The sequence below is a fragment of the Gnatocerus cornutus genome, chromosome 8 (genome assembly GCF_029298725.1).
Source record: "Gnatocerus cornutus isolate USDA-ARS CGAHR chromosome 8, icGnaCorn1.1, whole genome shotgun sequence".
In the NCBI taxonomy this organism is placed as follows: domain Eukaryota; kingdom Metazoa; phylum Arthropoda; class Insecta; order Coleoptera; family Tenebrionidae; genus Gnatocerus; species Gnatocerus cornutus.
In genome coordinates, this window is record NC_142240.1 from 11,359,128 (window position 1) to 11,384,286 (window position 25,159).

The 25,159-nt window shown below is 39.6% G+C and overlaps 9 protein-coding genes and 1 non-coding gene across 13 annotated transcripts; 6 read left to right on the forward strand and 4 right to left on the reverse strand.

Annotated features, from left to right (window-relative positions):
- Positions 1–32: 32 nt before the first annotated feature.
- LOC148169822 (uncharacterized) lies at positions 33–1,232 on the reverse strand. The gene has a single exon (XM_088044090.1). It carries the CDS (start codon positions 1,102–1,104, stop codon positions 706–708), a length of 399 nt encoding a protein of 132 aa, XP_087900216.1. The 5' UTR covers positions 1,105–1,232; the 3' UTR covers positions 33–705.
- A 374-nt stretch (positions 1,233–1,606) lies between these two features.
- Positions 1,607–2,691, forward strand: LOC148169823 (26S proteasome non-ATPase regulatory subunit 8-like). 2 transcript variants are annotated; one of them, XM_088044087.1, is made up of 4 exons: positions 1,608–1,818; positions 1,870–2,238; positions 2,283–2,468; positions 2,514–2,691. In XM_088044087.1, the coding sequence occupies exons 1-4, from the start codon at positions 1,711–1,713 to the stop codon at positions 2,649–2,651; spliced, it is 801 nt and encodes a 266-aa protein (XP_087900213.1). In that variant the 5' UTR covers positions 1,608–1,710; the 3' UTR covers positions 2,652–2,691. The 2 variants fall into 2 exon arrangements, with proteins under 2 accessions (XP_087900212.1, XP_087900213.1); XM_088044086.1 differs by having other exon boundaries at positions 1,607–1,818; positions 2,283–2,691.
- LOC148169824 (CWF19-like protein 2 homolog) lies at positions 2,654–4,447 on the reverse strand. Its single transcript, XM_088044084.1, has 2 exons — positions 4,373–4,447; positions 2,654–4,320 (listed from the first exon to the last, which is right to left on the reverse strand). The coding sequence occupies exons 1-2, from the start codon at positions 4,373–4,375 to the stop codon at positions 2,692–2,694; spliced, it is 1,632 nt and encodes a 543-aa protein (XP_087900210.1). The 5' UTR covers positions 4,376–4,447; the 3' UTR covers positions 2,654–2,691.
- A 31-nt stretch (positions 4,448–4,478) lies between these two features.
- LOC148169825 (Golgi resident protein GCP60) lies at positions 4,479–6,308 on the forward strand. The gene is made up of 5 exons (XM_088044088.1): positions 4,479–4,644; positions 4,695–4,983; positions 5,034–5,352; positions 5,399–5,630; positions 5,702–6,308. Exons 1-5 carry the CDS (start codon positions 4,479–4,481, stop codon positions 6,040–6,042), a joined length of 1,347 nt encoding a protein of 448 aa, XP_087900214.1. The 3' UTR covers positions 6,043–6,308.
- LOC148169826 (uncharacterized) lies at positions 6,300–7,025 on the reverse strand. Its single transcript, XM_088044091.1, has one exon. The coding sequence runs from the start codon at positions 6,794–6,796 to the stop codon at positions 6,434–6,436; it is 363 nt and encodes a 120-aa protein (XP_087900217.1). The 5' UTR covers positions 6,797–7,025; the 3' UTR covers positions 6,300–6,433.
- Positions 7,026–7,117: 92 nt separating this feature from the next.
- Positions 7,118–8,030, reverse strand: LOC148169827 (alpha- and gamma-adaptin-binding protein p34-like). The gene has a single exon (XM_088044089.1). It carries the CDS (start codon positions 8,028–8,030, stop codon positions 7,287–7,289), a length of 744 nt encoding a protein of 247 aa, XP_087900215.1. The 3' UTR covers positions 7,118–7,286.
- Positions 8,031–8,096: 66 nt separating this feature from the next.
- nclb (PWP1 homolog no child left behind) lies at positions 8,097–9,960 on the forward strand. The gene is made up of 7 exons (XM_088044085.1): positions 8,097–8,276; positions 8,321–8,379; positions 8,429–8,511; positions 8,559–8,735; positions 8,786–9,379; positions 9,430–9,705; positions 9,844–9,960. The coding sequence occupies exons 1-7, from the start codon at positions 8,097–8,099 to the stop codon at positions 9,918–9,920; spliced, it is 1,446 nt and encodes a 481-aa protein (XP_087900211.1). The 3' UTR covers positions 9,921–9,960.
- Positions 9,961–10,602: 642 nt separating this feature from the next.
- Positions 10,603–12,029, forward strand: LOC148169829 (sodium channel protein Nach-like). Its single transcript, XM_088044232.1, has 8 exons — positions 10,603–10,742; positions 10,789–10,906; positions 10,950–11,229; positions 11,274–11,369; positions 11,420–11,525; positions 11,573–11,685; positions 11,729–11,896; positions 11,968–12,029. Exons 1-8 carry the CDS (start codon positions 10,603–10,605, stop codon positions 12,027–12,029), a joined length of 1,083 nt encoding a protein of 360 aa, XP_087900358.1.
- Positions 12,030–12,412: 383 nt separating this feature from the next.
- Positions 12,413–12,484, forward strand: TRNAQ-UUG (transfer RNA glutamine (anticodon UUG)). The gene has a single exon. It is a non-coding gene; the product is annotated as a tRNA-Gln (tRNA).
- A 1,747-nt stretch (positions 12,485–14,231) lies between these two features.
- Actn (alpha actinin) lies at positions 14,232–25,001 on the forward strand. Of its 3 annotated transcripts, XM_088042808.1 has the most exons (11): positions 14,232–14,529; positions 20,841–21,411; positions 21,732–21,826; positions 22,021–22,098; positions 22,234–22,326; positions 22,377–22,607; positions 22,659–22,957; positions 23,008–23,287; positions 23,339–23,467; positions 24,011–24,736; positions 24,785–25,001. In XM_088042808.1, exons 1-11 carry the CDS (start codon positions 14,410–14,412, stop codon positions 24,941–24,943), a joined length of 2,781 nt encoding a protein of 926 aa, XP_087898934.1. In that variant the 5' UTR covers positions 14,232–14,409; the 3' UTR covers positions 24,944–25,001. The 3 variants fall into 3 exon arrangements, with proteins under 3 accessions (XP_087898934.1, XP_087898933.1, XP_087898932.1); XM_088042807.1 differs by lacking the exon at positions 21,732–21,826 and having other exon boundaries at positions 22,013–22,098; XM_088042806.1 differs by lacking the exon at positions 22,021–22,098 and having other exon boundaries at positions 14,233–14,529; positions 21,732–21,817.
- The last annotated feature ends 158 nt before the right edge of the window (positions 25,002–25,159 follow it).

Below are 25,159 nucleotides of genomic sequence, written 5' to 3' on the forward strand. Positions count from 1 at the left end.
TTCATGCGGAGCGGGAAAAGGAAATCATAGAGTATCAACACACGGCCATAAGGCATCTTTTATTCTCCATAAACATACAAATTGGTTCTATATAATTGTCATGAAAATGAATGAGTACAGAACACATTTGTACAAAGACGCAGAATGGGTACCAAATGGTCTCAATATATTATTGTACGTGTAATTCGTTAGATATGATTGCAAAACTATTTCGATTGGAATGTTCCACTAGCAGAGCAAGGGTTTAATGGGTTTAGGCCACCCAAGCACCCAGATTTACAAGGCTCCACTTATAAAATATGCATTATACTGAATAACAAGCAATAAAGGCTATTTTCTTATTCTATTAAAACTCCTAGTCCTCCCAACAGTCTTTCAATTAAACAAAATATAGTATAAATAACTACCTTCAAATTTGAAGCAATTCGACTTAGTGGGGTGCCCAAACGTCTTTGGGAGTCTCAAATTGGTTTAATTTAAACCGACATTTAGCCACCCCACTAGATTACAAACCGACCGAGCTAGCCTCAATTAACCCTAAGAGTACATAGTTCTAAATAACTATATTTTCCTACATATCACAGGGCAATATATCAATTGCTACACCTGAACATACGTAGTCGTAGTTCGGTTAGCTTCGGTCGCAAACTTATCTAAAAAGCCTCACTCTCTAGGAGGTGGAGTCCCGAGTTCCTCACCCTCTTCTCAGGAACTCGTCCTCTCGTTCTCTGAGTCTTTACTCCTCAGCGACTTCTTCAACTTGTCCAGCAATCTGTTGTGGAACTTGTTGAGACTTGACTGAGACCCGTTCTTCGGGGGCGACGATGACGTGCTCTTGATTGGGCTCTGAAGACTGCTCTCAGATGTCCTCGAGCTGTTCCTCGAATATTGCCTGGACATATTCGCAGGGACACTGCGATGGGTGGGCGACGACACCATGTAATCTGATCCTGGTGAAGTCGATAAGCTGGGTCCCTCCGATTTACACTCTGACACTTTTCTGGAGCGGCAGGAAGTGGGATTCGAGCACTCAGAGACTCTTCTAGAACGATTGGATTTGTAGATATCCCAATCGTTTTTCACAACAGGCATCATGAAGGCCATTTTGAGGTTTCTTGAAGTACAAGATAAACAAAAACACTTTTTTTGACTAACAGCAACACACGTGGATGACTATAGAATGCAAGTTTCGGCGTGTATCTAACACTTTTATGTCGATTACCGGCATTCAGGGACGACGCTCATTGGTTGAAATCATGAAGTGGGGGACACACCTTACCAATCTTTTTTTTACTAGCACGACTAGCGCCCTCAATATCAACAAACCAACTAATCAATCACACTGTTTACGGAAAATTATAAATCAACCCATATTAGCCCCCACCTGATTTATCGTAAATTCTGGATAATTCCAAACAACCAGAACCTTCCATTCCCCCGCGACTTACAGTGCCCTGTAATTTATGTCCTTGTTTTTGTGAATCATTTTAACGTCAACACTTGCTCAACGTGGTAAAATTAGCGTTTTACATAAACATGTGCTAGCTGGAATACTTCCAAAAAATTCTATTTGTGTTTTTAGCAAAAATTTTACCCTAACATCATCAACGCCATCTACCCCCCAGTAGCGACGTCACATTCTGACAGTTGACACCTGTCAAAATTACAAAGCAAAATACAACTCATTAAACTTTTTGAATTTTAACTAAAATGTCGAAAATTAACGACGTCGCGTCTCTTTACAAGCAACTCAAATCAGAATGGAACAATTCGAAACCCAACCTGGCCAAAACTGAGCAGTTATTGTCAGATTTGAAGGTACGTAACTTTTGAGGTTAGATCCGCGATGATTTGTACTTTTCATTTTAGTTGGAATTGACGAATTTGATGTTTTTACCGACTTCCAACGCTACTGCTAACAAACAAGAGTTGCTGTTAGCCCGAGACGTTCTGGAAATTGGAGTTCAGTGGAGTATAGCAAGTAATAACATCCCCGCGTTTGAGCGGTACATGGCCCAGTTGAAATGTTACTATTTTGACTACAAAGACCAACTTCCTGAGTCTTCTTTTAAGTACCAACTTCTGGGTTTAAACTTGTTGTTTTTGTTATCGCAAAACAGAGTGGCAGAGTTCCATACTGAGCTTGAATTGCTACCTGCTGAGAACATCCAAAATGATGTCTATATCAGACATCCTTTGTCTATTGAGCAGTACTTAATGGAAGGCAGTTATAACAAGGTACGACTTTTATGTAAAACTTTCAGCCTTAATGTTTTTTGCAGATCTTTTTAGCTAAAGGAAATGTGCCTGCAAAGAACTACAATTTTTTCATGGACATTTTACTTGACACGATTCGCGGAGAAATCGCCGTGTGTGTGGAAAAAGCATACGAAAAAATCTCATTAAAAGACGCCGCGAGAATGTTGTATTTGCCTAATGAGGAAGCAGCAAAAGCGTTTGGAGCAAAAGTATGTCATCATTTTAATTTATATTGTACTAATCTCGTTTTTCAGAACAAAAAGTGGAAACTTGGGCGCGACAACTTCTTTCATTTTGCGCCTGAAATCAAGAAGACCCATGAACCCATCCAGTCAAACGAACTCGCTGAACAAGCCATTGAATATGCGAAAGAATTAGAAATGATAGTCTAACGTTTTCTTATATTTTTTATTAAAATTAGAGTTTAAGTGATTATGCTTTTGTAGAGTCGAAAGGACTCCATTCCTTTGAAAATTCAACAACTCTCCTGCTCTGTTCCTCAAATGATTGTTGTCTTGGTTTCCTCCACTTGCTGTGGTGGAGGTCCAACATTCCTCCTATAATTTCCTGCGCGAAATTGTACGGGAAGCTTTTTTCGTCTTCTATCACGTGAGCAAAGCCTTCTTCCATACCAAAAGAAACGAAGAAGTATGGTAAGCCTTTGGGGACAGCCCTGCGGACGTCTCTTCCTTTTAAAGACACGAGTTTTTTATTCTGGGCCCACTCAACTTCGCATTCATCAATGGCTTTTTTGAAGTAAATCGCTGCCATGTCTCCTGTCTCCCTGTCTATAGGAACACACTCAATGTACATGTGGGGGTACTTGTCCAAGTTCCTCGCAGTTTCGAAGAAAATAACGTCTTCATTTCGCGAATTAAACATTCTAGTGAGTGCTCTCCTGAAATTCATTATCTCTGCCCATTCATTTTCGTCCAAGAGCGTGGAAGACGTGGCGTGTCTAATCGGTGTAATTACACAGTGTCCCTCGGTCAAGGGTTCATGTGTCGGTAGATTTAAATACGCAGTCTCGCCCAACGACACCATGAGATGCTTGGGCATCCTGTCTGATTGTATGCAACATTTACAACTGTCTATGCTTCTAGCGACTCTCTGGTGCTCATTGATCGCTCTATCTACGTGTCTCTTATCAGTTTTACTGTCAGACTCTTTCTTCCTGATGTTATCAGCAAAAACGTCCTCCAAGTCGTCGTTTCGCCGCACATTACTCGCCATCCTCAAAAACTCTCTGTTTTGATCTTCAGTGGTGTTGTATTTCTCATTCTCAAACATTTGCTGAAGAGAGTGTTTATCATCATCTGCAAAATATCTCATTCTTTGACCATCCTGGTGAGTCTCTATTTTCCTCTTCTTCTTCTGACTACCTGAGGGCTCTCCATAGTCCGATTGGAGTTTGACGGGTCTAGCATGACCACGCGAATCTGTCTGCGTTAAAATCACGTGCTCATCTTGAGAAGAAGTCGCGCGTTGGCTTCTGGCATCCTCTAGTTTCTTTTTTAGTTCTTTTATCAGCTCTGTTTTGCCCATGATTTCCGCTTTCACCAGTTTGGCAGCTAGTGCGTTCAAGTCTTTTTCCGATAGAACTTCAGATGGTTCAGTGGGTTTTTCAATTCTGTCGTTAAGAGATTCGGCGGGTTTCTTTCTCCAGTTTGAGGATGTTTTAGCTCTGTTGGTGGGTTCATATTTTTTACCATGGTCATCTTCTGAAGGCTTCTTGAATTTGGGCAGACCGTCACCTCCGTCCTTCCAGTATGGATTCAACTCTCTTACATGTTCTCTGGGGTTGTACTTTTCGCGTTCTCTTTCCAAGCGCTTGTTTTCCTCCCGTTCTTTTCTCTTATCCAAGTTGGATTCTGTTGCAAATGATGTTGATAATGACATCCATTCATCTCTTTGCGACTTTGAGCTCTGGGGCTTTGCTTGTTCTTCGTCTGAGGAAGAATGCTTGTTTTTTTCCACCCACTCGTCGGACGACGAACTCGAACTAGATTTCCGGGACTTCTTCTTTTCATGTTTGCGTTTCTTTTTTTCTTTATGTTTGCCCTGTAAGTGTTGAGTTGAACTATTTTGTAAATTAGATGATAAAAAAGGTTACCATGGCTTTTTAGGTTATGATTGTTGTCAAATTTGAGTGACGTAAGTGACAGACAGTGTCGCATCTCCGTGAAAATTCCCCAAAATTTGTGGTCAACAAAACGAACATGGCTACAGAAAGTGACAGCTCATTACTTTCTGAAAAAATCTCAAAATTAGATATAAAGTCTGCAAAACGGAAAAGTTCCTTAGTGAGTAATCCATCAAACGACACCCTGGAATATGGCCTACCTTTGAAAGAAGTTTATAAGCTAGCCTTCAATTTTTATAGAGGTATAAAAAGCGTGAAGGTTAACACTTTTCTCCAATTTGAATATTTCCAGAAAAGGAAGGCAAGGCTGTCCATTTTAGTTATGAAGATAAATTACAACTAGTAGCTTTTTCACAACAAGTCCTCCATGGTCCCTTATCGGAAGCTATAAATAAATTACCACCATTAGGAACGTTAGACGTTGTAGGAAAAGACAGACGAGTCGCGTGGCAAAAATTGGGGAAACTATCGGAGGATCAAGCTCGGACTGGTTTTGTTGAACTGTTGAGCCGCCGGTGCCCCTTATTTTCTGCTTATGTTGAAGCACACAGGCGGGAGAAAAAGGAACAGGAAAGAAAAGCGTATGCCCTTTTAAATGTTTCAAGAATTCTCAATTTCCGAGTTTTTGCAGGAAAGAAGAAGAAAAACGCAGGTTGATTGAGGAAGAAGAAAAACTAAAGAAGGAACAGGAAGAGAAACTAATTCAAGAACAACTAACTAAAGAAGAATCTATTAAGAGACAAATTCAACAGGCTTTAAATGAACAAACTTTTGACCAATTTAGGAAATATGCGGAGCAACAGTTTCCCGGCGACCCCGAGAAGCAAGGGGCTCTTATTAGACAACTCCAAGATCAGCATTATATTCAGTATATGCAACAGTTACAGGCTGCACAAAGAGGGGAGCAAATCAAAAAGGAGAGTGATAATGAGAAGACTGACACAGAATGGGTACTTCTAGATAAATTTCTATTGTTGTCTGTGACGATTTTTTTAGCACAATGATGAAGACGTAGGCGAGACAAATCCAGAATCTTCCGATAATAGTTTGGTGCCTGCTAGCATGTGGACGCGGTCAGGAATCGACGTCTTTAAGCAGGCAGTGGCACAAGCTGAAGGGGATGGAGTGGTGAGGGTTGGGCATGGGGAAACTGTAACAGTGAGGGTGCCAACGCATCCGGAAGGGGCACGTCTGTTTTGGGAATTTGCTACAGACCATTATGACATCGGTAATTTTAAACTTCGCGTCCTGTTTTGTCACTTGGGCAATTAATTGGTGGTAAATTTGATTTTTTCGCAGGCTTTGGGGTTTATTTCGAATTCGGCACACCAACTAGCGACCAGGTCTCGGTTCACGTCTCTGAGAGCGACGACGAAGACATGGAGGACGTTGACGAGGATCTCTACGATGAAGAAACTATTCAAACGGGTGATCTAGAAGCGGGTTCCGTTGCCGTTAACGGTGTCTCTAAAACGCTTCTCACTGAAATTGTGCCAGTATATAGGAGGGATTGTCAGATTGAGGTATACGCAGGGTCCCATCAGTATCCAGGACAAGGAGTCTATCTACTTAAATTCGATAATTCGTATTCGTTGTGGAGGTCCAAAACTTTGTATTACAGAGTATATTATACACAGTAATATTTTTAAACGAAAAAAGTTTGTTTTGAATTAGAATACAATGAGAATATGCTTTGAAATACATTTGTAGCGTTGGTGACCCTCAGGGTCGCCCCTGTTTTATTTTCGTAAATTAATTTCTTCTAGTCTTGTTCTGAAAACTGAATTGAAACACCTCTCAGAAGTTTTGTTAAGATACAAAGTCTGTGGTACCTATTGAAATAAGAGCGAATATAATATTTGTGCAATTTTTGTTATGTAGAAATGAATAAAAAATGTACAAACTACTGATTGATCTTTATTGAAAGGCACATTTTAGACTGGTACAAATACATACATAAACCAACGAGTTTTATTTTTACTATCCTTAATCCTAAAAAGGCACAAATTCATAAAAACGTAAAAACACAATTCAAGCGGCTTTTTCATCAAACTGTTGCGCAAACAGAGGCAAACTTCTCAACTTCTTAGCAAAACTGCAGCTAAACTCCGCGGAATTTTTCGTGGGGCTTAAGATAAGCCTTCGCCGTAGCTTCGGGTTCAAACTGGGTCTTCTAGGTACACACTCCAATGGACTTTTCTCCTTCGATGCGGGAGTCCGATCTTGATCAACAGGTGACCAAATGATGGGCTTCTTCCTAGGTCCTCTTTGGATAATCACCATTTCATCCGCACTTACATTTTTATTCGGAGTTTCTTCATTGTTGTAGTTGATTTCCGTTAACGCCAGACGAGAAGAACGCCTCGGTTCAACCCTTTCTTCTTCTTCCGCCATTGGAGGGTGCACAAATTAACGTTAAAACCGTTAAATTTCCGTTAGGGTTGAAACGGACATTTCTTGGAGTTTTTACACAATTTTCACGAGAACTTCGCTTGGGTACTCCCGAAAGGTTTCCCGGGCGTGCTTATTTTCCCTCTATTTGTCAGTACTGTCAGTACACGCGGGCTTAACGACTTCTCCCCACCACTGGGTGCTCTGGTGCTAGTGGCCTCTATCAGATCAGCTGATCAACCAGATGTTGAATGTTTACCATCGGGTTTAAAAAACCGGTCAGCTGGTCGTAGAGTGGAAAATTATTAATGAAAATCAAAGCGGTAGAGTTTGCATAATTTAATTGAGCCTTTATTTACAAATAATTAAAAATATTCTACAATAATTAATATGCAAGAAGCGCTACTTAGAATAAGTTCTTCCGCCTGAGCCATATCAAACTCAAAACAGGTGCCATTCTTCACGTTAAAAATGATTTTCGAAAGCTCTTCAGTTACATGTCTGAAATCTCCTCTTCATCTCCACCAATGGCCTTCCAGAACGCCGTAACAACTTGTTCAGCGCACTGTTTCCTCTGGTTTGTTGGCAAAGACTGAAGACTTTCCTTCATCATGCTCAACTGTGCAAACAGATCGCTGAAATCATCCATGGTGTCATTGAGGAACTCTTCACTTTGTTCAACTTCTTCAGTTTTCCCCATTTCCTTCTTCTGGCTCTTCATATTCATATTAGACCATGTGTGTGTCTGTAAAGCTTCAATAACTCGTTCAACTCCAATTTTTTCTTCAATTATATCTTGATCACATGTTTGTTGAGAAGGATACAATTCAATCAACTCAAATCCGTGTTGGAGGCACCATTCTGTAGCTGCCGACTTTGTGATTTTGGTATCATTCGTACAATAATTCGCAACGAGAAGTTTAACTTCAGGATCACACTCCTCCTCAATACATGACCACTTCTGTAAGTCTTGTAATCCAGTTTCTTTGTTGCTGTCCATGTGGATTACCAACGCTTCCACGTTATCATTGAAAGAGTGGCTTCTTTGGTACTGTTCAGTAATCCCAATGATATCAATCTCTGCTGTGTAATATTTAGTTTCTATCTGCCATGTGTGGGAGACTTTATTTCCAGAAGAATCCTCAACAACATCGGCGGTTTTTGTTATTAACTTTATCAAAGACTTCGGTTTGGTGCTGCTGCTGCTTACGATGACTACACTAGGCCTTTCAGTCATTCTTTCGTTTTTGACTACTTTTTAATCGGTCATTTGACACCTGTCAAACAAACCAACTTTAAGGTTATGTTTCCTAACCCCACAAAACGACCTTGCGTTGTGACAGCTCCGTCATCGCTCCCAATAACCTCAATTTTTAAACACGTGGGACAAAAAATGGAAGAGAACGACAGTCAAAACCGTGTTAATTTAATAACTTGTGTGAAATGGGTGAAAAGGGGAGTTGCGAGAAGTCAGCCGGAGAAGGTATGTCTTGTTTATAAACCCATTGTACTAATAGAGCTCTTTAGGTGCAATTATCGAAAGCGGAGCTAGTTCAAGTCATAAAAGACACGAAGAAGAAGTTACGGTAAGTTCTTTAAAGTACGCTTTGTTGAGATTTGATGGGGGTTTATTAGGATTAGCACAAACGACGGAGAATCCCAGGGTGATTCGTCAGCTCAAGACGAGTTCAACTTGGAGAACTACGACGACGAGGATGGTACGGTCTTCTTTGAATTTGCTTGCGTTTATATGCTCGGATTTTAGACGAGAACACGGCGAATGCGTTAGGAATTAGCTCGTTGGCTGACCTCCAGAATGAAGCAGAAGACAATTTTTCAGAATCTGATGACTCTGATAAGGAGGATGAAATAATCAAACCTACAGACAATTTAATTTTAGTTGGACACATTGAAGGAGATGCTAGCACTTTGGAAGTTTACAGTAAGTCAATCTTAACAGAAAGTTGCAGTTTGAATGGGTTTTCTTCCTAGTTTACAATGAAGAAGAAGAATCTCTTTATGTCCATCACGATATTCTCTTACCTGCATTCCCCCTCTGTTTTGAGTGGTTAGACTATGAACCCAAAGCCCCCAAAGGATGCTACTGCGCTATAGGCTCAATGACTCCCATCATCCAAATTTGGGATTTAGATGTGATAAATAGCATAGAACCTGCGTTTACTCTGGGAAAAACACCCAGTGTTAAGAAGAATCGCCCCAGAGTTGGCCACAAAGACGCCGTTCTTTCACTTGCTTGGAACAAGGCGTTTGAGCATGTTTTAGCTAGTGGTTCTGTTGACAAAACTATTTTACTGTGGGACTTGGAAAACCAAACTCCCAACACAAAAATCAAAGCTTTTTCAGACAAAGTCCAGTGTTTGCAGTGGCACAAACTGGAAGCGCAAACATTACTAGCGGGGGCGTGTGATAAAAAAGTCAAAATCTTTGACTGTAGAAATACTGATGCTCATCAAACGTGGGAAGTACAAGGAGAGGTTGAAACCCTCCAGTGGAATCCTTTGCAGCCGTTCTCGTTCTTTGCGGGGACGGACACAGGACATCTCCAATATTTTGATTGTAGAAAAGGTACTTAACACTACTCTAATGTCTGTGGATTCATTATTTTATTTACACAGGTCAATTGTGGTCAATTGAGGCGCATGAAAAAGAAGTCACCGGTTTGGTAGTCAGCAACCAGTGCCCCGGTTTGTTGGTAACAGCCTCTCCTGAAGGAGTAATTAAAATCTGGGATTATACCGAGGAGGCAGCCAGTCTTGTCCAAGAAAAAGATTTTAATTTAGGAGAAATACAGTGTTTGGATTTGTCCCACGATTCGCCGTTTGTTATCGCCGCCGGCGGAGATAACAAATCGAACAATTTTCTTGTGCATGACTTGAGGAATTTGGATGTTGGTATGTTGTTTTTTGACTGACTAATTGGACCGATGTAAAAAAAACTTAATGATCTAAATCCATTTCAATTCAATTAATAATTTTAGTACAAATCACTCACAAATCAGTCTCATTAATAATGAATTAATTCTCTTCCAGTAAAACACAAGTTTGGGGACCGACAGCTTGAAGAACTAGTCCCTGAAACGAACGAAGAAAATATGAACACTGATTAGTTCGTAGTGTATAATTAAAATTACATTTTGTACCACAAAAGTCTTTTTATTTCCGTGTCCTAATTACCCCAATTCCATTCGATTTTTGATTGCAAGTCAATCATGACGTTCTCCGCAAGATGTAAGTTCTTTTCTTCTTTGAGTAGATGACTAGCTTTTGGCTTCAGGTAAAATCGTCGGCAAGCGTTTACTTCACCGCACGGTGAAATTTTTCAACGAAACCAATTTGCATGGTTTCCGATTTATAACAGACCCATCATCCTCAAAATTTAAATCTTATTTCTGGGGATTTGTGTGCTTGGTTTGCACCTGTCTTTGCTTATTTTTGACTCATTCCCAATTCCGAGCTTATTATTCCAATAGAATTACCACGACTATATTAACCACCGCGTTTCCGGCATGGGAAGTGCCTTTTCCTGCTGTTACGATCTGTAACTTCAATGTTGTCTACAAAGACAACACCAAGAAGTTCAGAGATTTGTAAGTGTTAACAATTGTGGTGGTTACGGCAACTGAATGTTTTAGGCTGAAAGACAATTATAATTCGAACGCTATTGATAATTTCTTTTCGAATTTATCACAACTAGTGTTGAGTCAGCAAATGGAGAAAGAAACGAACTGGGCTGAACACTACCCCATTGTCAGGGCACTGGAGCGTGCGGGCTACAACAGTGAAAAATTGATGTCGGAGTTGGCACATCCATGCGACGAAATGATCTCGGATTGTTACTGGAACAATCAAGAAACAAACTGTAGTCAGGCATTCCAGCAAGTCAAAACAAGTAATGGCTTCTGCTGTAGCTTCAATTACAGAAGAACGAAGTAAGTCGTTTTTTGATTTTTTGATCAAGTATACTAAAAAAATTAGTTCTTTTTCCGATGAAATCTTCGTACGCGGAGTTGGTCGTTCCTATGGGTTATACCTTCACCTGAACGTCCAGGAGGAACAGTATGTCTCTCCGTTGAAACACAGCATGGGAATTGAGGTAAGTTCTTGTATTGGTATTATTTTTTGAGGGAAAGTTTCAGGTGTCCGTTCATGAAAACATTCATTACCCGGACATGTCCACTTATAGTTCTACCATTCGATCTGGAAATGATGTGTCGTTGTCTGTTAAACCTGAAATTACCGAAAGCGGCAATAGTGTGAAAACAATTGATAGAGAAACAAGAGGTTGCGTTTTTTCCGAAGAAGTTACCATGCACTGGGCTTCTCGCTACAGCTACTCTACTTGCATGAATCGATGTAAAGCTAAACTTATTCAAACATATTGTCATTGTATACCTTACTATTACTATGCAGTAAAAAGTGAGTTTGGCCGAATGAGACTACTTATAAAACTCTTTTTGTAGGAAGACCACGATACTGCAGTTTTTCAGACATGGCCTGCATTACTCGGAACAGTCACCTACTGAAGAATCCTCGATCTTCAAGTAATTTCATCACTGGTTAGTGCAACTCTCTTTGATTGTTCTGTGACCTAACTGTTTTAATTTAGGGAACGCTGTCTACAAAGCTGAAAGTGATTCGCAACATTGTCAATGTTACCCCCAGTGTAACGAAATCTCTTATTCATACCAACTCGACCAGGAACATTTAAGACAGTAACTGAAGTCCCTTCAACAAATTTTAGTTAACAAAGTTTTTGCAGATCAGATGATCTTGATACACCAGCCAACCGTAGCATCCTTCGTGTGTACTTTGGGCACGTTTCCTGCACCAAACTTTTGCGAAGTGTGTTCATAACGTGGGAACTCATTCTTGGTAAAAACTGAGAAGCTTGTCAATATTTGACTTCAGATTTTAGCTTCTGTTGGCGGTTTAATCGGACTGTGTTTGGGTGGTTCGATTATGAGTGTTATTGAGATTGTTTATCATATTTTGGAGTCTTTGTTTTCAAGATATGGGAAGGAGAGCGTTAAAAGGATTGAAAAGAAAAAGTATAAGCCGAAGTTGTACTTGAGCGATTTTGCAGGTGCGAAGGTTGCAATGAAAAAAGTGGCTCCTCAGCGAGGGCCGCATTATCGAAGTCATTAATAAATCCAGCGCAAAGTTCTTTGGTTTCCATGGGACTAATGTGTGTAGTCATTATTGTCCTTTTGAGCTAAAAATAGTAGCAAAATTATCGTTTTTGAGTGTGCACTCTAACGTTTTTCTGTAGCTCTCTAGGTTTAAGTGTTTTTCCGTGATTAATAAATTTGGGTGAGACATAGCCGTGCGTTTTATTACTAATTGCAGTGTTATTTTTGACAGGTTTGGTAGAGATGATGCAAGTGCTGTTATCCAAATATTTTTTCTACAGTATTAATTTTCTGGTTCAAAACTCGTTCACTTTACAGTTGCGTACGTCAAAAACAACATGGAAATGACGCAGTCAAAGCGTATATTTAATTGAATTTATTTAAAATGTAAATTTATATCAAAATAACAAATTTTATATTTACATCTCCGATTGAGTAATAATGCATTGTGGAGATCGAATGTTCATCAAGGTCCCATGGTGTAATGGTTAGCACTCTGGACTTTGAATCCAGCGATCCGAGTTCAAATCTCGGTGGGACCTCGTAACTTTTTTTTTTATTAAACCCACATTAACAACAATTTTTGACTGATTACAATGCACAATTGTAATTGTAATGAGCCATCTTTTTAGACATATCTTTCTGCATTTAGCACCGATGTAATCTTTCGGTTTTAGTTAACATAGAATTATTATTATGAAAAGTTCTCATAAAACAATACAGCGTGAAGATGTTTATATTATTGTTATTTCTATCATTATTTCTATCATTATTTACAATTTTTTGTACAACGTGAAGGAGTTCCGAAGTCTTGATAACGGTGCCGTACTAATTAATTATAGGTAATTAGCGACAATTTCATGTGCAAACATTTATGCACTTATCAGTAAAAGCAGTGCAAATAATGCGGCGTGAATTCTTGATTAGTGAATGGGTTGGGATTTTGTTACCCATTGTTCACTGGTACTTACCGATGATTTGTGAAATGTATGAGTTATGATTGCTCAATTTTGGTATGGTGTGGTCAGAAACAAAAAGTAATTTAAACTGCCGTTACGAAATAATTATGTGGTGTCATGTCACCGATTGTTCGAATTTAGTGTGAAATATGTATTAAGTAACTGGACGTTAGCAACATTTATTTTCACGATAAACCGCGTTAAAACTATCAAAGATATGACAAGCAGAGCTACCAATAGATTTCAAAATTCGGAGTCGACTTGTTTGCCAAGTTATTAATTTTAGGAAATCAAATGCAGTTTGTCACTGATATCTGTCCGATAAACACACAGTACGCCTTTGCCTGTCATCTTTTTATCAACTTATCAGAGAAGATCTCGTGTTTCTTGTAAACACTAAACAAATATGTGCACAGATATGAGCACCACTTCACTTTATTTCTACACAACTGACTAATAAGTAATAGCAACGATAACACAGTGCAAACTTCTTCCCGTGCTCCAAAAATTCAAAATTTCCAAATTCAAAATTTGAATTCCAAAAATTAGTATAAACACCTCACAATAATTGCTCGAGTTGCCAGCAGTTGTACTCGAAATTAATACCATTGGAACGCACTGACGTCAGAACCGGCTCTCCAATTGCATTTAAAAAGTGAAAGTTGTTTGGTTCCCACGTTTTTTCACTAGGAAGGCCATTTATTTGATCAAAACAAAACAAGTTATTACCGGAAGTTGGGTAAGGCAAAAAAAACTTGTCGTGCACCCTTTACAAGTTTGCGTAAATTCCAGCACGTACGAGGAACGTGCCAGGTGTTAAGGGGATGAGTCATTAAAAACGAGTTTCTTGTTGAATTAAAGAGGATGATTTGAAGATTAAAAGTCGAAATTTCGGAATGGTGTTTAAAAAGGGAAAGCTGATGACGAGCCGCCACTGCTCCAGCTCACCTTAAGCCGGCCCTGACTTTTTGGAAATTTGTAAAATTAACGTCTTTCTAAGTGTGAGACCAAATTTAGTACCACAGTGGCGCCCATCAGAACATAATTGCAATTTTTCTTTCATTTTAGTACAAAACAGTTCTTTGATTTTCGAGTTTTTTTGAGATGTCAAAACTGTCATTTTGAAAACTTTGATATCATATCCAGTCAAATTTGTTGTATTTTTGGTGCTTGTTTTTAAAAGATTCTCTGTGATGAAAGCGCTTGATGTCGATGAAGATTGAAGAAGTCTTTCCTGCGGAACTGAAATTCTTTTGATATCGTGGTAAAGGCTATTGGGATAGTCCGGTTCGTCCGCTCTGTTGAGATATTCCCTGCTACTATTTCAAGTCCCCTCAGAGTTTGCGCTAACGGACAGACAAGCAACTGGCAAGCTGCAGTCGGGCTCGGGCTAGTGGGGTAAAGTGCGCGTCAGGTCGTGTGCTTTTGCACGACTGAATTACATCTGTCGAACGAACATTGTAAAACGAAACCATTTAGTATAGCAGAAAAAGTGTGCATTTGTTAGAATGATCAATAGCGACGGTTACAATAACGTCGACCAGTTTTCCGACGGCTACATGGAACAAGAAGAGGAATGGGAGCGCGAGGGTCTCCTCGACCCGGCTTGGGAGAAACAGCAGAAAAAGGTGAGTGCCTTTGGGGTGTCCACCCTCGGACCTAACCTCAAAAAACGCCCGAAACGTAACCTTATCTCGACAACTATTTTTGGCGCTGTAGCCCTAGCCGTGATGTAATGCCGTACGAGAAATACTACAGTCAGCTGCTCGCGAAATTAGACCGAAATTGTGAAACACAATCCATGAATGAAGTCATTCAGGCCACGTCCCGGGGACCGGCGTCCCAAACAACCCCTTAATCCAACCCTGATATGTTCGCGAAAGCACTTTTCAAAAAGATCGGGTTGGCAACTGCGCACAGGGACGCCTGCGAAAGACAGATGACGACGCCCGGATAGGTGGGAGTGAGAGAGGTGATTAGGCGTCGGATTTCCCGACGTCGTTACCAAAAATGGTTTCGGACACTCCAGGACCGAACTCAATACCGTAAACACCGCGGAAACCCGCCGTAAACAACAGACCACGACTGCTCTTGTACAAGAAGTGGGCGATATTCAGTCTCTTCAACTCATGGGACATTGGCTCGTGGTTCATATTCAGTAACACGAAACCATTTCCCGATGTGTCGACAATAAATCAGATTTATATTGAGCTAATGTTCAGTAAGCCATCTTGGTCAGTGAAGACGGCGTCAACGACGCCTTCGGAATAACGATGAAAAAGCGTCGGCGTCGCCAGCTAGACTCTATTTTAAACAACACCCACGTGCTTCTTCGAGATAATCTAAATTTACTTCAATTACATTTTTTATTAGGCACGTCGAGCTCTCCGAAGGTGTGTATGAAACCATTAAGAAAACAATTTCAACACATGTTTTACCATCTTCACAAAGAACTAGGAACCACATGTCTCAGTGGGGGTGATATCATTTGGAGAGACTGGACTTTTTTTATTTCGAGACACGAAAATTTATTTTGGAACGACCGTTTCAAAACATATTGTTATTGGAACCAAGTCAAACAAGCCGTTGTTCTATTTCATGATAGATACAAATTATCATTAGCAGACACGGAGTCACGTTTTTCTTAATCCTAACAATCTAAGAAATTGTAAAATTTTACTACTGGAGATTGCCCCACGCGACGATAACACCAACTTTCTCGCGGGATGCTTTTTCGTGGAAAGTTGAGGCAATGCTATCAGATGAAAGTAGCAATTGTGTATCATAAAGTGTAATTTCATCTAACCTTTTTACAGATTTCTGACTGCCTAAAAAATATTTACGTAATGTTTATGGTTTTTATTGAGTGAGGTCCATAAACAAATATCGCGTAATCGTTATCTTAACAAGACTTTTAAAGGATCAAAATGTTTATTCTGAGACGCCTGCGACAACCTGAACGTCTGTCTGTGCTTGATATACTCGTGTAACAACAATGTATGACAGGTGGCATGAATTTCACCGATTCTGATCTGACTTTCATGCAATATGGCATTAAAGTCAGTCTTACAATCTGCAGAATTTATGCCTCAGTTACACATTGAATTAAAATGAGAACTAGAACAAGTTATGACTAACAAATTTTAAGCTAGAAGTTGACGATGTGTAGTACTCATTGCTCAACTTATTGGTGGTTTAAGTGCCAACTGAAGGTGGTGCCAACATTGAAAATTGAAATCATGACCTACTCTAATTAGAGAAACTGTAAATACATTATATTTTCAAAAAGTCAAATTAATTCGTCATTTTAATAAGTGATCTCAAAGTTACAATGATTCAAAAGGTGGTTGGTGGTGATGGTGTCAATTTTACGCAAGTGCTGTCACAGTATTGCCAACTTAACGTGAACATGACCTATCTAATTTAAAAAGTCTCTGGTGTTTTTCTGCTATAGGTATATTAATTTTTATTATTACTCAAAATGGCCTTCGAGTAGGCTCTGAATCCCCTGACAGTTTAAAATGACTACAGAGTTACACGAAATATTTGCCAAAAAGATTAATATTGTTCGTGTATTTATGCATAAAAAAATATATACCTAAAAATAAAAGTGTGCTGACGCTCAAAATATTAAATTTTCATGTCGTGGTGCATTGTTACTATTGCGATAAGTATAGATATGGATATCGGTGTAATCAAGACGCTATGAATTTTATAAAAATAATTTATGATACAATTTTATATGACGTGGTATTTTATCTCTAAAAAAAATCAGAATTTGTTTTCTGATTATTCTTAAAATCTGACGTTTTGCAGTCGTCCTTGAACTAGAACTAGAACTAGAGTTTTCCCAGATTTCATCTAAAAAGAAATGACATGACTTTAGATTTCAACACCAGTTTCGTTCACACATTTTCAGTGGATTTTTGTCATCTCTGTCATTTTTGCATATCTCTACGTATTTAACCCCATTCTGTCAAAAAACCGCTTCGATATAGCAAATAGATCTGCCAACATTTTTCGAATTCCAGAGTGTCGGTGAACATGTATTAAAAATTCCATTTTAATAATTTATGGGGCATATCTTTTAGGTTTTATAAACACCATCAACAATGCTCCAAATCTGAATTAACTTTGAATTAGAGCTTTTTATTTAGAAGCTGAATCAGTGTCTCCAAAATGATATTTTGATTCACATCATGGTCATCGGCCCCTTTTAGTTCACAAATAGAATTTGGATTAATATTCACTATTTGTGGATATTTGATGGAAAGTACATAAATAATTTGGATACATACCTAATCAGTTTTATGCCAATAGGATTATGTGATTCTGTCAATACAGGAAAAAGATATTTGTGTGTGGAATTTCCTGTTCCTGAACTAAACTAGGTTTAAATTTAATTATGAATGAATGTCCATTAAAACAGGTAATGAAATTTCTCTAATGAGATGTGGGCTGAAGGATTTGTTCTGTTTGCAATTAGAATGAACAGTTTGTCCCAGAAGACGAAGCCAGCTTGTAAATTCTTCACAAACTGGCTTTGATAAATATTCAAAAGGCGTCTACTTGCACTTATTTTAATTTCTTTAGAGACTTGTTCAAAGACATTAGAAAGTTATTTGTATTTTAAGTACCACGGATTTTTATCGTGCACTCATGGCACATTTTTATGATTTATCGCTGATAACATACCGCTGCAAATCCTGTTAACAATAATTCACTTCGATTTTTCATTTGGGAAAGTAGGTCTTCAGGTGCTTAAGAGTTAATTAATATCCAAGAATGTTATAAATAGTCAACGCAAAAACTAAATAAAACAGCAAACAGTTATTTTTGAAAGACGATCATTCACTTTCAAGCTCGAGGAATGCATTTTTGCTACTCAACTGGAGCAAATGAAAACAGATTTTGCAACGTTATTTTTACAGCCACCGACACATCTGCAAATAAATGGGATGCGTGTGATTTTTTCAGCGCGTCGTGGGCGTCTAGAATCAGTGGTGTGGCGCTCAGAAATTTAAAGAATAGAATTGTAACGAGTTACATAATGTAACCTTGGTCATTATGGAAAGCAGTATTAGAAAGTCACTTATGGGAACGCCTCTAAATAAATCGTAACGCTTAAATAAATCAATTTGCGCTATTTTGTTGCTTCGTTTATTGCTGTGACCTCGCCAATTTTGTGTCTAATCGGAACGAAACTGGCTGGAATTGTTTTGTTGTTCCTTGCAAATTGTTTTTGTGGCGTCCTTGTGACGAAAGTAGCTCACTTATTATTCTAGCGATACCTTTTATTGTCTTTTAATGGGTATTACGGTTGGAGGTATTTCGGTACATGTAAACAGTGACGCTTTTTTCCTAGTTTGCTATTAATTAAAAATAACAAGAACTGTACCGTAAATGATCATGGGTGAGAACACGACCTCTGAAAAGGTCACGGAGGATTCTCAGGAAATTCGCACTATTTCAGCTTCCTTTCATCCGTCGTGACTCAAGTCAACAGGAGTTCATCGACTACAGTTACACGATATTGAAAAATTCTTGTTGACAGTCTGAGTAGGAGGCCCCCCCATTGTTCTTTGCATTTTTCTTGGTCTGGAAAACCGTTGCGAGTGTTTTGACGATTGACTCGTTTGATGTATTTTGCACACTGGAAAACGGTAAAGTTCAATTGATTGATCCAGTTTGTGATGCGGGTTATTTAATAATGAAGCGTGAGTATTTAACTTGATGAGTCAAACCATATAAGGGGACGTTTGATGTACCGTTTAGAAGCACACTGCATATGGTGCTCCGATCCGACAGTTGCACGTTGATTTAAACTTTCGTCTCAACAACAATGACTAATAACAGTCTGATTCAACCACGAATTCCTGTCGATCAATTAAGAGCTGTAACGAGTGGAAAATTCAATCGGAATGTCACAGTCATAACAGAAAACCTACGAATTATGAGAACGATGAGAGTGTTATTGACCTACTCCACGATGATAATGCTTGCTAAAGTGAGCCGGGGAAATGTGGCAATCTTTTGGTATTTCGGAAATGATTGACTCACCTGTGGAAAGCGTAATTAACCTCAACCTTAGAGATATGTTTACTTCCACAGTGTCAGCTGTTGTTCGCTGGAAACGGCAATGAAGCGCGACAATCGTTTCTGGATTTTACTCGCGTGACTTTTCGAGAACACGTATTTTTGATGGATATGAAAATAAACAATGTTCCGCTAATTATAGAAGACCCAGATTTGGTGCCAATAATTAATATGAGCGGAACGGGATCCTTCGGAATTTCATCTTTCTCATGCCATTGGTGGCAGTTTTAATTACTTCCCACGCGATTAGTATTCTCTTCATTGCTCCCAATTGATTCATTGGTAGCAAAACTAATGTCGAAACGTTTGGCTCAGCGACAGCTGTTGTTCACATTAATTTTTCGAAAAGCGACACCGATTCGTGATAATGAGGACGTCAGCTAACGAGTTTTGAGTCTAATTCAAGAATGTTCACCTCTTAATCCAAAAATCTGGACTATTTTCGGAACACCGTTGCATTTCCACGGAAATGGACAATCTCGTTCGCTTAAAATTATTTATGGAATGCGGGTACTTGGAAAAGTTAGCAACCTTGACTCCTTCATTTTCGAAACGTTATCGTCGCGAAAATGTGTTGATTCACCATGTAGTCGTGACGCTCGCTGACGAGTCGCCACTGGATTGCATACGTTATGGTATTGTGGCAAATTAGCCCAGAGGATATTATTACATCGCGTTATAAGCATGTAGTGTCGTTACGGACCTTGCTTTTGGTTTATATATAATTTGGCGCATTGCCCGTTTTGCATAATTTCTCTGTGAGTCAGATGCGGCCAATAAACCGATTTTATAGAATTTTGCGGTGATCTATAAGGTACGATTTCGACGCCCACGGACTGTGAAGAAGAGAATTTTCTCGTTCACTTTTCTTTAAGACTCGTTAAAACTGAAACGCAGCACTCAAGAGCGAGTGGGATGTAGCTACACTTCAATGAGAGTTCTGTTTGGATTTTTATCGCTTTCCCTTAAAAGGACACAGAGTTCGTTATTTATTTACGTCTCATTGTGACAACCTATTACGGAAACACAGAAAGCAGCGTCATTTGTGCAAGTTCGTTTACACAATGTTGAATCAGGAAGTTGTGACAAATTCTAAAAACTCCATTATTCAACGAGGGAGAAAACCGTGTAAATGTGCATTTCAAGACACTCAAGATATTTACATAACATTATCGGACCGATAAATTGATTTGTTTGTTTAAAATTTTGTTACCGCATCGGTGTATTACTTGAATTGATATAAATGCAATGTTCTGTATTCAGAATAAACAATTTGAGTGATTGAGATGCAACCAAGAATACATCTAGTTGAGATACTCAGTTCAGGGGAGCGGCTGCTAATTGTTCATTCAACTAAAGTTTGTTTTGATTTTTAACGATCGTTCCTTGGGGATTACAAATTAAATAGTACTTAATTAGAATTCATATTTCAATATTCACAAAGAGACTTCCAACCGTGGTTGGAATGCAGCCAAGATAATTTATTATTTAGCGAGAATGAATAAGGTACAACGGAAAAGTACAAATCTAATCTGTTCTTAGGACGTAACTAATTAAATACAACGGAGTGACTAATGCGCAAACATGTGCACATTCATTTACTACCAATATCCAAATTCAAGAGCGTTCCGAAGAAACTGACCGTTTTCTTTTTGTGTTGGTCTAGACGTGTGGGTAGAGCTCAGTGTATACAGAAGCGAATGATTTTTTATTAAAATTGCCGCAGCACCAGAAGCCCGAGCATTTATTTTTATCTTCGGCACGGTATATTTATGTATACTCAAACAAACTGTTAAATAAATCTATTTGTTTTATATTGGCTATAATTTGTTTCTATTTGCAGACATTCACAGCATGGTGCAACAGCCATCTGCGCAAGGCCGGAACCGCCATCGACAACATCGAAGAAGATTTCCGCAACGGCCTAAAGCTCATGCTTCTTCTCGAAGTCATCTCCGGCGAAACCCTGCCCAAGCCCGACCGTGGCAAAATGCGTTTCCACAAGATCGCCAACGTCAACAAAGCCTTAGATTACATCGCAAGTAAAGGAGTAAAGCTTGTTTCGATCGGTGCCGAAGAAATCGTGGACGGTAATCTCAAAATGACGCTCGGAATGATTTGGACCATCATTCTTCGTTTCGCTATCCAAGACATTTCCGTGGAAGAAATGACAGCCAAAGAAGGTTTGCTGTTGTGGTGCCAGCGCAAGACAGCACCGTACAAGAACGTAAATGTACAGAACTTCCATCTGTCTTTCAAAGATGGTTTGGCTTTCTGTGCTCTTATTCATCGCCATCGTCCTGATCTCATCGACTACAGCAAATTATCCAAAGATAACCCTCTGGAGAACCTTAACACTGCCTTTGATGTCGCTGAGAAGTATCTCGACATTCCTAGGATGTTGGATCCTGATGGTAAGAGCTGTTAAACGTGACGTGGGTCATGGAGTCAAAAAAACATGAGACAAAGAAAGGCGGAACTCTCGTTAGCACACTAATTTTTCTTGTGTTTACGTAATTAGAGAGTAATATCCTGCTGCTTAGTAGTTCGCCATAGTTTAAATAGTTTTACGGGTAATGGAAACAACGGCTATATTTATAGTTTATGTTAAGTAATAAAACGCACACGTGTTGTTCGGTGTTTGCCCGAATTGAACGAATTAGACTCCATTATTACTAAAATCAAAAATCAGAAATGATTAGATATGTAAATGTTCAAAACATAAACATTCCAGATTTAATCAACACGCCTAAACCCGACGAGCGTGCCATCATGACCTACGTGTCATGTTATTATCACGCTTTCCAAGGGGCCCAACAGGTATCGATTGTACGAAAGTGTCAAATATTAACCCAACTCTTTAACATCGTTATTTCGCAGCAATTTTTAACCGATAAGTACACTCACGCCTTTACTAAGTGAGCGATTTACTTCTAATCCCGTTTTTTTTGTTATTTTGTTTTGTTTTTCTAATCTGTATTCTTGTGATGATGTGGTTTACTTGTTTGCATGCAGATTTACAGAACACCGCTATGCCGGACGAAAGGGCAGTCATGACATACGTATCGTCTTACTACCATTGCTTCTCAGGTGCACAAAAGGTGATTTCATTATGTATGTAATAATATCTTAACCTGTCGCTTTTAATATTTTTTCAGTTTTTGATACAGTCAGTTTTTTTTGTTTTGGACTGTATCACACCTTGTGAAGTCCTGTATTAAAATGTTGTGTTTCAGGCTGAAACTGCCGCTAACAGAATCTGTAAAGTACTGAAAGTCAACCAAGAGAATGAACGTTTAATGGAAGAGTACGAACGTCTTGCCAGTGACGTAAGTTACCACTTATTCTTTTCCCAACAAGAACTAACTCGAGGTTGTAGCTTTTGGAATGGATCCGTCGTACCATGCCATGGTTGGCTTCACGTCAAACTGACAATTCTTTAGCGGGAGTACAAAAGAAACTAGAAGAATACCGTACGTACCGACGAAAACATAAGCCTCCACGTGTCGAACAGAAGGCGAAGCTTGAAACTAACTTCAACACCTTACAAACCAAACTGCGTCTGTCCAACAGACCTGCTTACATGCCCACTGAAGGAAAAATGGTTTCTGTAAGTACCCACTTTCGTTACCATCGAGTTGTACCAACCAACACTTTCTAGGACATCGCAAACGCTTGGAAAGGTCTCGAAAACGCGGAAAAGACCTTCGAAGAATGGCTACTGTCGGAAATGATGCGTCTGGAACGCCTTGAACATTTGGCCCAGAAATTCAAACATAAGGCAGACGCTCATGAGGAATGGACTCGCGGCAAGGAAGAAATGCTCCAAAGCCAAGATTTCCGACAATGCCGTCTTAACGAACTGAAAGCGTTGAAGAAGAAACATGAAGCGTTCGAATCCGACCTGGCCGCCCATCAAGATCGTGTTGAGCAAATCGCCGCCATTGCTCAAGAACTCAAGTTTGTTTATTTTTTGTTTTAGTGACTTCTCTTACTGTTTTTTTTTGTAGTACTTTGGAGTACCACGACAGTGTGAGTGTCAACGCTCGTTGCCAACGCATCTGCGACCAGTGGGACAGATTGGGGGCTCTGACGCAACGCCGTCGTCAAGCTCTTGATGAAGCAGAGAGAATCCTCGAAAAGATCGATATTTTACATTTGGAGTTCGCGAAACGTGCCGCTCCATTTAATAACTGGTTGGACGGAACACGGGAGGATCTTGTTGACATTTTCATTGTACACACAGTCGAGGAAATTCAAGGACTTATTGACGCCCACTCCCACTTCAAAGTAATTCGAACGATTTACATATAGATTGGTTATTTATAATTATATTTATAGGCTACTTTAGGAGAGGCCGATAAAGAGTACCAAAGCATTGTCGGACTCGTGAGGGAAGTTGAGGCTATTGTTAAGCAACACCAAGTACCTGGAGGGTTGCAGAACCCGTACACCACTCTCACTGCTCATGTAAGCGATGGCGAAACTGTTTATAATCATCTTCATCTCATCTTTCATTTTGCAATTCAGTGGCGTATCTAATAGGTTTTTAATGAGACGATATCAAATATCCCTGCATTTTTAATGGCTTCGCAATTCAATTAATTAAACCGATAACGGCAAACGGAGACGCCTAGTTATTTTTCGCAGTAATATATCATTGAAAGTTAACTGAATTGTCATATGCTTCTTGCACGCCATGCACAATATTCACGACTTCCGGGAAAACCAGACTATTTAACATGCAATAGAGTTCATATCTTTCGTCATCAAAAGATATTTACGATATTTGAGTACTTTTCACCCCTTCCCCGAGCTTTTAGACTTCCTGTGGCGCCACTGAAACCTCGCACCCCATTTCACCTCGCGCCTCGTCTGATTTAAGTAATTTGAAAATTTGTTGATTGCTTGACGCAAAAGGACGGAATTGGTGGTGACCTTGAGGTAAAAATGTCGGTTGTTTGTCTGCTTGATGGCCGAAAGATCTTCATAAAATCGATGTTCTTCTTGTAGGACCTTACCAGGAAGTGGGGCGAAGTTAGACAATTGGTGCCTCAGAGAGATGCCACTTTGCAAGGAGAACTCAGAAAGCAACAAAACAACGAAATGCTTCGACGTCAATTTGCTGAGAAAGCCAACGCTGTTGGACCCTGGATCGAGCGTCAATTGGATGCTGTCACTGCGATCGGTATGGGACTCCATGGTACTTTGGAGGATCAATTGCATCGTTTGAAGGAGTACGAACAGGGTGTCTATGCTTACAAGCCACATATTGAAGAATTGGAGAAGATTAATCAAGCCGTGCAGGAAAGCATGATCTTCGAGAATAGATACACGCAGTACACAATGGAAACTCTTCGCGTGGGTTGGGAGCAGTTGTTAACATCCATCAATCGCAACATCAACGAAGTCGAGAACCAAATTCTCACCCGCGACTCGAAAGGTATCACACAACAGCAACTTAACGAATTTAGGTCGTCGTTCAATCACTTCGACAAGAACAGGACTGGTCGTCTCACCCCTGAAGAATTCAAATCTTGTCTTGTTTCTCTGGGTTACTCCATCGGAAAAGACAGACAAGGAGATATCGATTTCCAGAGAATCTTGGCAGTGGTTGATCCAAATAGCAGCGGTTATGTTCACTTTGATGCTTTCTTAGATTTTATGACCAGGGAAAGCACAGATACTGACACTGCCGAGCAAGTTATTGACAGCTTCCGCATCTTAGCTGCTGATAAGGTGAGTTGAAGATGTTGGGATTCAAAGTTGTAAACTGGTATTTTGCAGCCATACATTCTGCCTGATGAACTGAGGAGGGAACTTCCACCAGACCAAGCAGAATACTGTATCCAACGCATGCCTCCATTCAAAGGCCCAGGAGCGGTTCCTGGAGCTTTGGACTACATGTCCTTCTCCACAGCTTTGTATGGAGAATCAGATCTTTAAAGTATACAGTCCCCGAAACGCCGCGAGGTGATAAATATAGCCATAGGGTTATCGAGAATCATATCTCATTGCCTTACCCCACCCCTTTTATCATTATATGAAACTATTTATTTTTCAGATATTATAAGCTGGTAATACTAAAATGTATCTATTGGTATTATTGGTTTGTGACAGGTAGCATTGCAGCTTATTGGCTGAACGACGGACTGGTTCGAA

Coding starts and splice junctions, on each gene's coding strand:
- LOC148169823 (XM_088044086.1), top strand. CDS start 1,711: ATGTCGAAAATTAACGACGTCGCGTCTCTTTACAAGCAACTCAAATCA. Junction 1,819..1,869: donor AGTTATTGTCAGATTTGAAG/GTACGTAACTTT, acceptor TTTTCATTTTAG/TTGGAATTGACGAATTTGAT. Junction 2,239..2,282: donor TGGAAGGCAGTTATAACAAG/GTACGACTTTTA, acceptor TGTTTTTTGCAG/ATCTTTTTAGCTAAAGGAAA.
- LOC148169826 (XM_088044091.1), bottom strand. CDS start 6,796: ATGGCGGAAGAAGAAGAAAGGGTTGAACCGAGGCGTTCTTCTCGTCTG.
- LOC148169827 (XM_088044089.1), bottom strand. CDS start 8,030: ATGACTGAAAGGCCTAGTGTAGTCATCGTAAGCAGCAGCAGCACCAAA.
- LOC148169825 (XM_088044088.1), top strand. CDS start 4,479: ATGGCTACAGAAAGTGACAGCTCATTACTTTCTGAAAAAATCTCAAAA. Junction 4,984..5,033: donor AAGGAACAGGAAAGAAAAGC/GTATGCCCTTTT, acceptor GAGTTTTTGCAG/GAAAGAAGAAGAAAAACGCA. Junction 5,631..5,701: donor TACAGACCATTATGACATCG/GTAATTTTAAAC, acceptor ATTTTTTCGCAG/GCTTTGGGGTTTATTTCGAA.
- LOC148169822 (XM_088044090.1), bottom strand. CDS start 1,104: ATGGCCTTCATGATGCCTGTTGTGAAAAACGATTGGGATATCTACAAA.
- nclb (XM_088044085.1), top strand. CDS start 8,097: ATGTTTCCTAACCCCACAAAACGACCTTGCGTTGTGACAGCTCCGTCA. Junction 8,736..8,785: donor TAGCACTTTGGAAGTTTACA/GTAAGTCAATCT, acceptor TTTTCTTCCTAG/TTTACAATGAAGAAGAAGAA. Junction 9,706..9,843: donor CTTGAGGAATTTGGATGTTG/GTATGTTGTTTT, acceptor ATTCTCTTCCAG/TAAAACACAAGTTTGGGGAC.
- Actn (XM_088042808.1), top strand. CDS start 14,410: ATGATCAATAGCGACGGTTACAATAACGTCGACCAGTTTTCCGACGGC. Junction 22,608..22,658: donor CTGAAGGAAAAATGGTTTCT/GTAAGTACCCAC, acceptor AACACTTTCTAG/GACATCGCAAACGCTTGGAA. Junction 22,958..23,007: donor GCCATTGCTCAAGAACTCAA/GTTTGTTTATTT, acceptor TTTTTTTTGTAG/TACTTTGGAGTACCACGACA.
- LOC148169829 (XM_088044232.1), top strand. CDS start 10,603: ATGTCGGAGTTGGCACATCCATGCGACGAAATGATCTCGGATTGTTAC. Junction 11,526..11,572: donor GACCAGGAACATTTAAGACA/GTAACTGAAGTC, acceptor AAGTTTTTGCAG/ATCAGATGATCTTGATACAC. Junction 11,686..11,728: donor AACGTGGGAACTCATTCTTG/GTAAAAACTGAG, acceptor TTCAGATTTTAG/CTTCTGTTGGCGGTTTAATC.